The following is a 16,236-nucleotide window of genomic DNA, read 5'->3' as shown; positions in this document are numbered from 1 at the left end:
TGCTTGATAAAAAAAAAATTCTACCATAAAATTAAAATACTCCAAATAACTTAACAGGAAACTACTTTATTCTTAATTATTATAAATATTAATTGATTACTAATGTTATATTAAATTTTAAAGTTAGTTATAATTTCACTTTTTCTTTTAATTAGAATATAGTGCAAAAAGTGAGATTGGTAGTGAAGGGTTAGGTGCAGAAGTAAGTTGTTGACTTTGAGGAGACATTTGTACTGGTAGCGAAACTTGATACAATCAGGCTAATTCTTGTTATCGTAGTTTATCATGGATGATAGATTCACCATTTGGATGTCAAATCAGCATTTCTCAATGATAACATTGAAGAAGAAGTTTACATCGCTCAACATAAAAGCTTCATCATAAAAAAATAAAGAGCACAAGGTGTACAAGTTATACAAGGCTCTCTACGGACTACGTCAATCATCAAGGGCGTGGAACACTTGTCTCAACAAGAGAATGAGGAGTCTCGACTTCGTGAAATGTTCTCAAGAGCAGACTGTGTACACGAGAAACCATGGAGAAGAAGTACTCATTGTTGGTGTATACGTCGATGACTTGATCGTGACAGGATCAAACATTAAGGGTTGATGATGAGGGGTTCAAAATACAAATGATGAAGGAGTTCGAGATGAGTGATTTTGGGCTACTCTCGTACTATCTTGGTATCGAGGTGGAATAGAAAAAAGATAGCATCGAGGTGAAGCAGACATTTTATGCAAAGAAGGTGTTGAAATAGTTTGTAATGGAAGATTAAAACTCGAACAAGTATCCGATAGAAACAAAGTTGCAGCTCGGAAATGATGTGGAAGGAAACTTAGTGGATCTGAAACAGTATAGGCGTATCATCAAATCTCACAAGTACTTGACGCACACTCGACCTAATATCTCTTATGCAGTTGGCATAATGAGTCAATACATGGAGCATCCTACCACTCTATACCGACAAGTAGTAAAACACATTATTCGTTACGTGAAGGGAATGATGAGCTATGCGATTCAATTAAGAAGAGGACGAAAAGTTGAAGAACTCGTTGGTTTACTGACAGCGACCTAACCGGTGACACATACGATAGAAAAAGCACCAGAGTGATAATGTTTTATCTCAACGGGAATTTGATTACCTGGCAATCTCAAAAGCAACCAACTGTTGTTTTATCTTTATGTGAGGCGGAGTTTATGACATCTACTACAACGTCGTGTCAATGACTTTGGCTGAGAAACTTGTTGAGCGACGTGCTTAGATGCAAGTCGAGGTTGGTAACCCTTTATATCGACAACAAGTCCTCAGTAGCATTAATGAAGAATCAAATATTTCATGGACGCAATAAACACATCGACACTCAGTTCTACTTCATCCGTGAATGTGTCGAGAACCAACAGATCGTTGCAGAGTTCGTAAGAACGAGAGAACAATGTGCAAACATTCTCACCAAGGCACTAGCAAGAGTCAAATTCGTAGAGATGCGAGAGTAGCTTGACGTGAAAAATCTCGAACCAAATCAAGCTTATGGGGGGAGATTGTGAGTTTAAACATTGATTGTCAGTAAATTAAGAGTTGTTGGTCTTAATTGTCTTTTATGCAATTAAGGCTTATGCAATTAGGGTTTATTTAATTATTAGTGTGTTTGAGTCTGTATGTATAAGTAATTTAGAGTTTCTAGGTTAATTACTCATTTATAAAAGTTGTTTGTAAAGGTTAATATACAACACTTAATACTCTTAAAAATATTTCTTTAACATATTATTATATTTTCTAAAGTTTCATTTCTTTATAATTGTTGTCCGAACAACCCAAAATTAGCAAGTGGATTATTGGGCTAGATCAACCTAATTGGTCATATATATATATATATATATAGAGAGAGAGAGAAATGATACAGACAGCTACTGGGAGAGCGATTCTCCCAGCGACTGTCTACGTGGCCTGCCACGTAGGCCAGATAAAAAAAAAAAAAAAAAAAAAAAAAAAAAATCTAAAAACCCAGAAGCCCGCCTTTCATCTTCCATTTGCCATTTTCATCTTCTCAAACATTAGGGTTTCTCTCTCTCAAGTTCATCGGCTACAGATTTTCATCTTCTCAAACATTAGGGTTTCTCTCAAGTTCATCAGAGATTTTCATCTTCTCAAACATTAGGGTTTCTCTCAAGTTCATCAGAGATTTTCATCTTCTCAAACATTAGGGTTTCTCTCAAGTTCATCAGAGAAAATCCATCGTCTGCTCGCGTTCTTCGTTCCACACAAAATGGTAACTTCTTCATCATTTTTTACTTTAGTACATTCGGTTATATAATCTAACTTGCGACATTTTTGTAATGTTTAGGAATCAAATAAACAAGTGGTTATATATGATGCTTCTAAGAAGAACGAAGCAAAAAAGATGAAAACAGTGAAGAAGAAGAACGAAGTGAAGAAGAAGAATAAACAGAATGAGGAAGAAGAACGAAGGTAACAAACGAACAACAGTTAACTGCATTGTCTAGTTAATTTTGTTAACAACATTATGTTTTATTTATGCAATTTCATGTTTATGAACTCTGTTAAATGCATTATGTAATGAACTGTAATGAACTGCAATGTCATGCTACATGATCTGCAATGTCATGTTTCACGAATTGCAATGTAATGTTACTTGAACTATTTTGTCATGTTAGGTGAACAACAATGCCATGTTATCTTAAATGCACTGTCCTGTTATTTTCTTAATTGTATTGTCATGTTTTATGAATTGCAATGTCTTGTTAGGTGAATAACAATATCATTTAACTGAACTGTCCTGTTATTTTTCTTAACTGCATTGTCTAGTTAATTTTGTTAACAACATTATGTTTTATTTATGCAATTTCATGTTTATGAACTCTGTTAAATGCATTATGTAATGAACTGTAATGAACTGCAATGTCATGCTACATGATCTGCAATGTCATGTTTCACGAATTGCAATGTAATGTTACTTGAACTACAATATCATGTTACTTGAACTACAATATCATGTTACTTGAACTGCAATATCATGTTACTTGAACTGCAATGTCATGTTACAAATTCGAACAGTGCTTAATCAAAATATTTATACAATTACTATTTACGTTGAACAGTGTTTAATCGGCAACATGGGAAAGTTGACATGACAAAAGTGATGTGAACGAAAGTTGAGTCGAGACTGGATCATTCCATTGTTCTTGAGTCGATACTTGATCATTCAATTGTTCTTGAGTAGAGACATGATCCTACATTGAAAATGCAGAAACAATGAAATGAACAATAAAAATGAAAAAAATCCAGAAAATGCAATAAAAATGCAGAAAATGCAATAGAAATGCAGAAAATGCAGAAAATCCTAAGAACAATAAAAATCCAGAAAATGCAGAAACTATTCTAATGCAATGTCACGTTGTTTCAACTGAAATGTCATGTTAAATGAATAATGAAAATGCAGAAAATGCAATAAAAATGCAGAAAATTCTAAGAACAATAAAAATCCAGAAAATGCAGAAACTATTCTAATGCAATGTCACGTTGTTTCAACTGAAATGTCATGTTAAATGAATAATGAAAATGCAAAAAATCCTAAGAACAATAAAAATCCAGAAAATGCAGAAACTATTCTAATGCAATGTCACGTTGTTTCAACTGAAATGTCATGTTAAATGAATAATGAAAATGCAGAAAATGCAATAAAAATGCAGAAAATGCAGAAAATCCTAAGAACAATAAAAATCCAGAAAATGCAGAAACTATTCTAATGCAATGTCACGTTGTTTCAACTGAAATGTCATGTTAAATGAACAATGAAAATGCAGAAAATCCTAAGAACAATAAAAATCCAGAAAATGCAGAAACTATTCTAATGCAATGTCACGTTGTTTCAACTGAAATGTCATGTTAAATGAATAATGAAAATGCAGAAAATGCAATAAAAATGCAGAAAATGCAGAAACTAACCTTTTTTCGAGCCCTTGTAGCCGATTTCGTAATCTTTTCAATGACAGATTGTTTTCGTTTTGTTGTTGGTCTACCCCGAGCTCTTACTCTCACGGGAGAATGAATCAATTTTTCTGTTTGCGTAGTAGTTGTTGGCGGTGTGGTAATTGTTGATGATGTTGAATCTAACATAAATTTTTCTTTCATTTCTTTCAACACTTCAGCCAAAACAGAAGTATTATCTTCAGACATTGATGCAAGTTGTTGAACCTCTTGAATCATTGGAGCTAGATAGTTATAACGATTTCTTTGACTATCACACACATCTGAATCATAAATGTTAGTGATGCTTTGATAACCTCGTTTCAAATCTTTGCGCCAACGATCCAATATATAATTCACCGGCATCTGATTCACTTTCATTCTTCTCAAAACTGCCAAAATATGCCTACACAAAATCCCTCTATACTCAAACATTAGACATTGACAGTTTACAAAACTCTCCACAGGGGTGTAGTGTACCTTGAATGAAACATCCCTCAAATGTTCTCCATTAGTACCCAAAATTGACTCCACTACTCCAAATATAGTAGTTCTCCCATCGTCTTCAATTATGGATGTGTCACAAAACATCAATCCTGTCACTTCATTCTGAAACAACTTAAAAATGTCGTTAGTATATACACTTTGAAATTGTCTTTCCAAAGAATAACCACTAACAATTGGAATGGTGGAATTAAAAGACTGAAAATCCAGTTTCTTTTCCTTCTCTATATTTTTCTTCAGTGCCCTATCATATTGTTCAACAAACTGTTTTAAGGATGTTTTCGAATGAACAAAGTCATCAAAAAATGCATTCATACTTTCACTTCTTTGCGATGTTGACATGCCTGCCCAGAAGTGACATTTAACATATACAGGAATCCATTTAGATCGTTGTACGTGCAAAGAGTTCAACCAATCATTATCCTCCAATTCAAACTCCTCTATCATTTTCATCCAATTCCTTTCACACTGCTCAATTGTGATTGAGTTATAGACAATGTTCTTCAATGCTTTTTTTATACTTTTATACTGAGCGTGAGCAGCCAACTTTGTAGGGAGTTTCTTCATGATATGCCAAAGACAAAAACGATGATTGGTGTTTGGAAATACTTTTTCAATAGCAATGGCCATTGATCGACATTGGTCAGTGATTATTGCCTTTGGAGCACGTCCGTGCATACATGACAACCAGGCTTTGAAAAGCCAAATAAATGACTCAGAATCCTCACTAGATAGTAAGCCACATCCGAGCAAAATAGATTGTCCATGATGATTAACCCCGACAAAGGGAGCAAAAGGCATGTCATAGCGGTTTGTCAAATATGTTGTGTCAAAAGTTATGACATCCGAAAAATACTCATAAGCAGCCCTACATCTACCATCAGCCCAAAATACATTCTTTATTCGGGATTCCTCGTCTAGATCATAAAGATAATAAAAATTTAAACATCTACTTTGCATTCGGTTGAAATATTGACAAAGAGCTTCGGCATCACCATTTCCTAACCTCAACCTTCTAGCTTTCGAAATAAAATTTCTACAACTTCTCTCATCAAAGTTCAAATTCTCATATCCTCCAGCTTCAACCACAATAGATTGAAATGTTTTTGACAAAGGTATTCCAGCTACGTCGTTTACTTCCAATCTTCTCTTCGCAATTGAATCTAGAACTTTGTGAGATCTAATATGTCTAGACTTTCCCGGGCTCAATATATGGTTGTGCTCAAGGTAGACACTAGTAATCTCAAATTCACACTCATTCCTAACAGCAACGTTAATCTTAGCCTTACAATTCGTCTTGATGGAAGGTCTAAGTTGTAAAATATTTTTCCCTTTTGAAGTAAATACACCATTTTTAGCACAAGCAATGGAGAACCACTTTTGCTTTCCATCTTGCCCATTTCTTGCTCCTAACTTACAAATGCCAAAACCCTTTGATTGTGCGTAAGCATTATAATACTCACGAAGTTCATTTTCAGAATTAAAAGTCATGCCAACAATAGGGATTTGAACATTGGGAGGGGATGATGATGGTTCACCCATGAAGCTGAAGAATAAGAGAGAAATTTCAGTATTAAAAACATGACATGACATTGCAGTGTTAAAAACATAACATTGCGATTGAAAGAACATGACATTGCATTTGAAAGAACATGACATTACAGTTGAAAGTGTAATGTAATGTAACTGTCTGTATCATTTTTCAATGAAAAATATTAAAAATGAAAATTGTCAATTTTAATGTTGTATTAAGCTTGAATGTCGTGTTTTGAAATAATAAACATGACATTCAATTTTTTTTAAATGAACTGCAGTTTAATAGACATTTTATTTTAGTGCAAAACATGACATGACATTGTAGTGTTAAAAACATAACATTATAGTTGAAAGAACATGACATTGTAGTTAAAAAAACATGACATTTCAGTTATATATAGTTTATGAACAAAACTAAATACAGTTCAGTTCTCTTATTAAAAACAGAGAAAATAACGACATTACAATATTTTCTTGAACAATTAATAATGATACTTAGACAAACCTCTCTACATTCAGGGGTTACAAACTGGAAGCGGGAGATAGGGAGCGGACAACCGAATGGAGGGAGGTCAGAAATCGTAGTCGATGGAGAACGGACGGAGGTCAAAAATCGGACGAAAATTGCAGACAATGAAGGCGCTAGAGAGCGGACAACCGAAGATGAGAATGGAGAGAGGTCGAAAATCGTATTCGACGGAGAACGGACGAAAATCGCTAGAATTGCAGATGAACTTGAGAGAGAGAGAAACCCTAATGTTTGAGAAGATGAAAATGGCAAATGGAAGATGAAAGGCGGGCTTCTGGGTTTTTAGATTTTTTTTTTTTTTTTTTTTTTTATCTGGCCTACGTGGCAGGCCACGTAGACAGTCGCTGGGAGAATCGCTCTCCCAGTAGCTGTCTGTATCATTTCTCATATATATATATATCACCGTATTAAAGATAAGCTCTAAAATTATCCCATTAAATCATTCATTTAAATTAATAAAGGGATATATAAAAGCATATCCATCATTTATGGGAATCACTTTTATCATATCGATCATCAATCCAATCCATGGAAGAGCATGATTATGTTAATTGGTGATTCTCAATAAATATATATAAAGCATTCAATGGTTAAATCAATACGATATCCTCAAAACCATCATTATATTTAATAGGTTACACTATTAATGCACATATAGATAATTAACTTTCAATCTATTTTCTTACTTTTTTTTTTCATTATCATAACAACATTTGTGTCTATTTTTTCTTTTTCTTTTTAGTTATTGATAATTATCAAAAAGTATTGTAGTTTCACAAATATTCTATACTTGGAGTATCTATCGCTTTTGTTTTCATTATTGTCCACTTTATTTTATTTTATCACAATTTTGTGATTTCGCGTCATTTAAGTTTCAAAATATCCAGAGAACTTTTTCTTCAATTGAATGTAACAGACTTAGTTGTAAGATATGAGAATGAAAGATATATATTTCAAATTTCAATATATCTCTTAAAAATGGCAAAAATATGAGTATTAGGAAAAAATAAATAAAGGCAAAATCACTATATGCCCATAAGCCCTTCTCTATCTTTTCTTATTTACCCACTAGTGCCTTCTTGGCCCCCCATTACCTCTCTCTATATATGGATTGATCTCAATCATTACAATATGTGCTTGAGTGTTTAGAAGACAGAAGTAAAGCAATAAGCTTCTCTTCATTTGAAGACTTCAAGTTTACCATACAAAAGAAAGATAAAAAAACATGAATGAATTTCTTCACAACACAACATCTGCCATTTACATTCGGCCTCCTAGCTATCTTAAATATTTTTGTGAATTCAAACAAATTAATCGACACTAATTCTAGTTGTCTTTTCTACACACGACATGTTTTTGTGTATGTAACATTATATCATTCTTTGTTTTCCTCTCCCCTGTGTGTGAGTTAATTTAATTGTTTCATATTATTCTTAGTGCTTATTTATAACTTCAAAACATAAACTAAAACATATATAAGAGGAAGTCCACGGAAGGGTTTCAGTCCATCCCTTATGTGGCTGCCCTATTTACTGCCATGCTCCTCTTGTATTATCAACTCCTTTGGGTGTTTCATTGAATCTAATTATATTGGCCTTTACATTTTATACGCACCCAAGAAGGTATAAATTAATTCGTCGAAAAGTCTCAATAATCTTTTGACGTGATATTTATTAACAAAATGGTTTTGAATATTATCAATGTAGGCTCCAACAATAAAGTTGTTGATGGGGGATGCTAGGCACTTATGGAATGAATCTTCTTTTGTCCATGACATTTGGTTCGCCTGAAAATTGTGGGATGGATATGTTTGATATTCTCGATTTGTGTGTTCGCAGAGCTTCTCTTAATCTTGGTATATACAGCTCACTCGTCTCTCTTTGATATACAATATTATTATATAATAATTCTTAATTATAAGTTTATAACTCTTGTAATTATATTTGCAAAAACAAGTGATTCGAACAAAAAATATGTGGAATACATGCCATTTGCATTGTCACTTACTCTTACTTTTAATGTCGTTATGTGGTTCTTTAACAGGTTTCTCATATATAAGAGATCCTAACATTGCGTTTAGTTTCCCAAAAATCTAAAGAGACAAAATTTATAATAAAGGGACTAACCATTTTTGTGTTTTCTTTTTGTTGGCTTTTCTAATTTCAGCTTCCCAATATTCTTGGCTTCGGATTTGGTATTCTTCAAATGCTTCTCTACTTGTGATGCAAAGATTCAAACAAGGACAAGCTTCCCAAAGACAGTACTAAGGTTGAGGCCCAAATGATCATCGCTATGGAGAGAAAAACGGTTACAAGTCGCCGGAATTGTCTCACCAAGTTATCGATATCGCGAAGATCAAAGTTGATCCGTCCCCATGGAAGACGACAACCCCTATAGATGGAAACATGAGGCCTAACATGGAAGTTCCTGTTCAAGCCTAAACCATAACTTCAAGTCACTTTTCACGATTTCAAGCTTTCGGAACCTACCGGTTGGATCTACTTGTTTGTTTTAATGTTATTTTTGCATCAAATAACTTTGTAACAATAAAGTCTATATTCATCTTAATGTGTCCTAACTAGCTAGTTTGTTTAATCCTGCAATATTATTGTATCTTTATTATTGTTGTTGTAACAATATGTACTTTGTTGTACTTGTTTAAGAGCTACTATAAATTTCACCTGTAGTTCTTTATTTTTATATAAAGTTGTGTTTATATAACCTTATAAGAAAATATGGTATATATATATATAACAAAAAAATTAAATACCATATTCTAATCCAAAAAAACTGATATGAATATACAAATATATACAAATTATATTGACATATGAATAAGAAAAACGTGAGATAATTGTGAATAACTAGATGTCAAAAATATTGAAATATTGAAACCAAACGTATTAAATTTCAGAAAAAACAACATTTAAATATAAGTTTGAAAAATTAAAAGTTTATTTAAAATAATAATAGATTAATTTATATATATGAAATGGAATCATTAAAGATGAAGACGTCGATGAGATCGATCAACTACCACGTTGACCACTAGCAGCGCATTCGGAAGGACCCGCGCCTACTTCAGACAGTCGATGAGCATGAAATGATATGTGTTCACGACCCTAGAGAGAGTTGGACAATGGGTTGGATCAATACGAACCGATATATTACAACACGATATTAGTACGTAACGACACGATACAATCTTATCTCATTCGAGTCGTGGGTTGAACACGACACAATTACAAGACACCACGATCACGACACGATTATGAGTTTATACGATGGTAACACGGCCACGAGTTGACACGGACACAACATGAGTTTATATATATATATATATATATATAAATTAATAATAAACTTATTTAAGTATTAGAGATATGACAAATAATTTAATTAAATAGTAATATTTCTAATTTAGGAAAAAAAACCCACCCTACACGTTACCCGTGTATATTATGCGACGAGTAAGGTATTAACTGTATTATTTAACTTAATAAAATTTAATTAAAGTCTTCGTAAAACATTTTTATTACTAACAATGCTGTTACCATCTTTGTAGGTCAGGCCTGTAACATTTGTTTGGGATGTTTTGGAGTATACAGACTTATGGTTTTACTTACACAACTTCTTGTCCAAGAATTTTACTATCAGATCTATATGGTGGGGTGGATAGAGTTCAGCACTTCCATATTTCTATTTGTGTCGCCCCTACTTATATTGATAAATATTTGTAAGTGCATATTATAGTTTTAAATTTACATATTTGTTAATAACCTTTATTATTGTATTTCCAAAAGTAGGTGATTCAAACCCACAATAACGAGTTCATGTCTATCACTTTAATTCTATCACTTACTGTGAATGTTTTTCTGTGCCTTTTTATGGATACTTTGTCAAGGACACGATACAATATTATCTAATTCGTGTCGTTGGTTAAACAACGACACAAGCACGAAACGACACGATCACGATTATGAGTATATACGATCGTAACACGGTCACGAGTAGACACAGACACAACACAAGTTTATATATATATAATTAATAATAAACTTATTTAAGTAGTAGAGATATGAAAAATAATTTAATTAAGTAAGAATGTTTCTAATTTAGGGGGAAAAAACCACCCTACACGCAACTAGTGTATGTTATGTGACTAGTAAGGTATTAATTGTATTATTTAAGTTAATGAAATTTAATTAAAGTATTCGTAAAAAAAATTATTACTGAGAATGTTGTTACCATCTTTGTAGGTCAAACCTGTAACATTTGTTTTAGAATGTTTTGGAGCATACGGATTATGGTTTTAGTTACACAACTTCTTGTCCAAGAACTTTACTATATTGATAAATATTTGTAAGTGATTAATATACTTTTAAATTTATATATTTTTTAATAACCTTTATTATTGTATTTCTAGAAGCAAGTGATTCAAACCCACAGCAACGTGTTCATGTCTATCACTTTAATTCTATCACTCACTGTGAATGTTGTTCTGTGACTTTTTATGGAAACTTTGTCAAGAACACGATACGATATTATCTCATTTGGGTCGTGGATTGGAAACGACACAATCACGACACGATTATAAGTTTATACATCGTAACACAATCACGAGTTGACACAGACACAACATGAGTTTATATATATATATATAATTAATTATAAACTTATTTAAGTAGTAGAAATGTGACAAATAATTTAATTAAGCAGGAATGTTTCTAATTTATGGGAAAAAACACACTACACGCTACCGGTGTATATTAAGCGACGAATAAGGTTATAACTATATTATTTAAGTTAATGGATTTGAATTAAAGTCTTCGTAAAAAAATTTATTACTAACAATGTTTTACCATCTTTGTAGGTCAAGCCCGTAACATTTGTTTTAGGATGTTTTGGAGCATACGAACTTATATTTTTTCTTACACAACTTTTTGTCCAAGAACTTTACTATCAGATCTATATGGTGGGGTGGATAGGGTTCATCACTTCCGCATGTGATTCAAACCCACGTTAATGAGTCCATGTCTATAAATTTAATTATATCACTTACTTTGAATGTTGTTTTGTGGCTTTTTATGAACACTTTGTCAATGTCACGATAAAATAATATCTCATTCGGGTCGTGGGTTGAACACGACACAAGCAAGAGTCGATGCGATCACGATTATGAGTTTATACGATCGTAACACGGTCACGAGTCAACACAGGCACAATACGAGTTTATATATATAATTAATTATAAACTTATTTAAATAATAGAGATATGATAAATAATTTAATTAAGTAGGAATGTTTCTAATTTAGGGAAAAACCACCATACACGTTATCGGTGTATATTATGCAACGAGTATGGTATTAACTGTATTATTTAAGTTAATGTAATTTAATTAAAGTCTTCATAAAATGTTTTTATTACTAAAAATGTTGTTACCATCTTTGTAGGTCAGGCTTGTATCATTTGTTTTAGGATGTTTTGGAGCATACAGACTTATGGTTTTGTTTACACAACTTCTTGTCCAAGAACTTTACTATCAGATCTATATAGTGGGGTGGATAAGATTCAGCACTTCCATATTTCTTTTCTTGTCGCCCCTACTTATATTGGTAAATATTTGTAAGTGCATAATATAGTTTTAAATTTAAATATTTTTTAATAACCTTTATTATTGTATTTTTAGAAGCAAGTGATTCAAACCCAAAGTAACGAGTTCATGTTCATCACTTTAATTCTATAACTTTCAATGAATTATGTTCTGTGGATTTTTATGAATATTTTGTCAAGGACATGAAACAATATTATCTCATTCGTGTCGTGGGTTGGACACGACACAAGCACGAGATGACACAATTATGAGTTTATACGATCGTAACACGGTCACGAGTCGACACAGACACAACACGAGTTTATATATATATATATATATATAATTATAAACTTATTTAAGTAGTAGAGATATGACAAATAATTTAATTAAGTAGAAAAGTCTATAATTTAAGGGAAAAACCACCATACACGCTATCGGTGTATATTATGCGACGAGTAAGATATTAACTATATTATTTAAGTTAATGGAATTTAATTAAAGTCTTCGTAAAATGTTTTTATTGCTAACAATGTTTTACCATCTTTGTAGGTCAGGCCTGTAACATTTGTTATAGCATGTTTTGAAACATACGGACTTATAGTTTTGCTTACACAACTTCTTGTCCAAAAATTTTACTATCACATCTATATGGTGGGGTGGATAAGGTCCAGCACTTCCGTATTTCTTTTTGTGTCACCCTTACTTATATTGGTAAATATTTGTAAGTGCATTATATAGTTTTAAATTTACATATTTGTTAATAACCTTTATTATTGTATTTCTAGAAGTAGGTGATTCAAACTCACATTAACGAGTTCATGTCTATCACTTTAATTCTATCACTTATTGTGAATGATGTTCTGTGGATTTTTATGAATACTTTGTCAAGGACACGATATGATATAATCTTATACGGGTCGTGGGTTGGACATGACACAAGAATGAGATGACACTATCACGCCACGTTTATGAGTTTATAATATGAAAAATAATTTAATTAAGTATGAATATTTCTAATTTAGGGAAAAAAACTACCCTACATGCAACTAGTGTATTATATGCGACTAGTAAGGTATTAACTATATTATTTAAGTTAATGGAATTTAATTAAAAGTCTTCGTAAAAATTTTTATTACTAACAATGTTGTTACTATCGTTGTAGGTCAGACTTGTAAAATCTGTTTTAGAATGTTTTGGAGCATACAGATTTATGGTTTTACTTACACAACTTCTTGTCCAAGAACATTACTATCAGATCTATATGGTGGGGTAGATAGGGTTCAACACTTCCGTAATTCTTTTCGTGTCGCCCCTACTTATATTGGTAAATATTTGTAAGTGCATATTATTGTTTTAAATTTATATATTTGTTAATAACCTTTATTATTGTATTTCTAGAAGCAGGTCATTCAAACCCATAGTAACGAGTTCATGTCTATCATCTTAATTCTATCACTTACTGTGATCGTTGTTCTATAGTTTTTTATGGATATTTGTCAAGGATACGATGCGATATTATCTCATTCGAGTCGTGGGTTGGACACAACACAAACACAAGACGACACGAAACGATTATAAGTTTATACATCGTAACACAGTCACGAGTCGACACAGACACAACACGAGTTTATATATATATAATTAATTATAAACTTATTTAAGTAGTAGAAATATGACAAATAATTTAATTAAGTAGGAATGTTTCTAATCTAGAAAAAAAACACCCTACACGCTATCGGTGTATATTATGCGACGAATAAGGTATTAACTGTATTATTTAAGTTAATGAAATTTAATTAAAAGTCTTCGTAAAATGTTTTATTACTAACAATGTTGTTAGTAGGTAAGGCGTGTAACATTTGTTTTAGGATGTTTTGGAGCATACGGAATTATAGTTTTTCTTACACAACTTCTTGTCCAACTTTACTATTAGATCTATATGGTGGGGTGGATAGGGTTCAACAATTCCGTATTTTTTTCGTGTCGCCCCTACTTATATTGGTAAATATTTGTAAGTGCATAATATAATTTTAAATTTACATATTTGTTAATAACCTTTATTATTGTATTTTTAAAAGCAGGTGATTCAAACCCACATTAATGAGTTCATGTCTATCACTTTAATTCTATCACTTACTTTGAATGCTATTATGTGGCTTTTTATGAATATTTTGTCAAGGACATGATAAAATATTATCTCATTCGGGTTGTGGGTTAGACACGATACAAGTAGAGTCGACATGACACGATTATTAGTTTATACGATCGTAACACGGTCACGAGTCAACTCAGGCACAACAAGAGTTTATATATATATATATAATTAATTATAAACTTATTTAAGTAGTAGTGATATGACAAATAATTTAATTAGGTAGGAATGTTTCTAATTTAGGGGGGAAATACTCTACACGCTACTAGTGCATATTATGGGACGAGTAAGGTATTAACTATATTATTTAAGTTAATGAAATTTAACTAAATTCTTCGTAAAATGTTTTTATTACTAACAATGTTGTTACCATCTTTGTAGGTCAGACTTGTAACATTTGTTTTATGATGTTTGGGAGCATATAGACTTATGGCTTTACTTACACAACTTATTGTCCAAGAACTTTACTATCATATTTATATGGTGGGGTGGATAGGGTTCAGCACTTTCGTATTTCTTTTCGTGTCGCCCCTACTTATATTGGTAAATATTTGTAAGTGCATAATATAGTTTTTAATTTACATATTTTTAATAACTTTTATTATTGTATTTCTAGAAGCAGGTGATTCAAACCCACAGTAACGAGTTCATGTCGATCACTTTAATTCTATCACTTACTTTGAATGATGTTCTGTGGCTTTTTATGGATACTTTATCAAGGACACAATACAATATTATCTCATTCGGGTCGTGATTTAGACATGACAAAAGCACGAGATGACACGATCACGACACGATTATGAGTTTATATAATCGTAAAACGGTCACGAGTCGACACAGACACAACACGAGTTTATATATATATATATATATATATATGATAAATTATAAACTTTAATATATATATGATAAATTATAAACTTATTTAAGTAGTAGATATGACAAATAATTTAATTAATTATAAATGTTTCTAATTTAGGGGAAAAAACACCATACATGCTACCGGTGTATATTATGCGACGAGTAAGTTATTAACTATATTATTTAAGTTAATGGAATTTAATTAAAGTCTCCGTAAAATGTTTTTATTACTTACAATGTTGTTACCATATTTGTAGGTCATGCCTGTAACATTTGTTTTAGGATGTTTTAAGCATACGAACTTATGATTTTGCTTACACAACTTCTTGTTCAAGAACTTTACTATAAGATCTATATGGTGGAGTGGATAGGGTTCAACATTTCCGCATGTGATTCAAACCCACATTAACGAGTTCATGTCTATAACTTTAATTATATCACTTAGTTTTAATGTTGTTCCGTGTCATTTTATGGATACTTTGTTAATGACACGATACAATAATATCTCATTCGTGGCGTTGGTTGGATACGACACAAGCACGAGTCGACACGATCGCGATTATGAGTTTATACGATCGTAACACAGTCACGAGTCGACACAGGCACAACAAGAGTTTATATATATAATTAATTATAAACTTATTTAAATAGTAGAGATATGACAATAATTTAATTAAGTAGGAATATTTCTAATTTAGGGGGAAAAACCACCCTACACGCTACCGGTGTATATTATGCGACGAGTATAGTATTAACTATATTATTTAATTTAATGTAATTTAATTAAATTGTTCATAAAATATTTTTATTACTGACAATGTTGTTACCATCTTTGTAGGTCAGGCCTGTATAATTTGTTTTAGGATGTTTTGGAGCATACGGACTTATGATTTTGCTTACACAACATCTTGTCCAAGAACTTTACTATCATATCTATATGGTGGGGTGGATAGAATTCAGCACTTCCATATTTCTTTTTGTGTCGCCCCTACTTATATTGGTAAATATTTATAAGTGCATAATATATTTTTAAATTTAAATATTTGTTAATAACCTTTATTATTGTATTTTT

At 31.8% G+C, this 16,236-nt stretch overlaps 1 protein-coding gene across 1 annotated transcript; it reads right to left on the bottom strand.

The window, feature by feature from the left end:
- Positions 1-3,120: 3,120 nt before the first annotated feature.
- Positions 3,121-6,031, bottom strand: LOC124911409 (protein FAR1-RELATED SEQUENCE 6-like). The gene is made up of 2 exons (XM_047451891.1): positions 3,965-6,031; positions 3,121-3,249 (listed from the first exon to the last, which is right to left on the bottom strand). Exons 1-2 carry the CDS (start codon positions 6,029-6,031, stop codon positions 3,121-3,123), a joined length of 2,196 nt encoding a protein of 731 aa, XP_047307847.1.
- Between the last annotated feature and the right edge of the window lie 10,205 nt (positions 6,032-16,236).

Source organism: Impatiens glandulifera, chromosome 1, assembly GCF_907164915.1.
Source record: "Impatiens glandulifera chromosome 1, dImpGla2.1, whole genome shotgun sequence".
NCBI lineage: Eukaryota > Viridiplantae > Streptophyta > Magnoliopsida > Ericales > Balsaminaceae > Impatiens > Impatiens glandulifera.
Note: the sequence above shows the minus strand (reverse complement) of the source record. Positions and strands in the feature narration are given on the sequence as shown.

Coding starts and splice junctions, on each gene's coding strand:
- LOC124911409 (XM_047451891.1), bottom strand. CDS start 6,031: ATGGGTGAACCATCATCATCCCCTCCCAATGTTCAAATCCCTATTGTT. Junction 3,250..3,964: donor CTACAAGGGCTCGAAAAAAG/GTTAGTTTCTGC, acceptor TTTTCAATGTAG/GATCATGTCTCTACTCAAGA.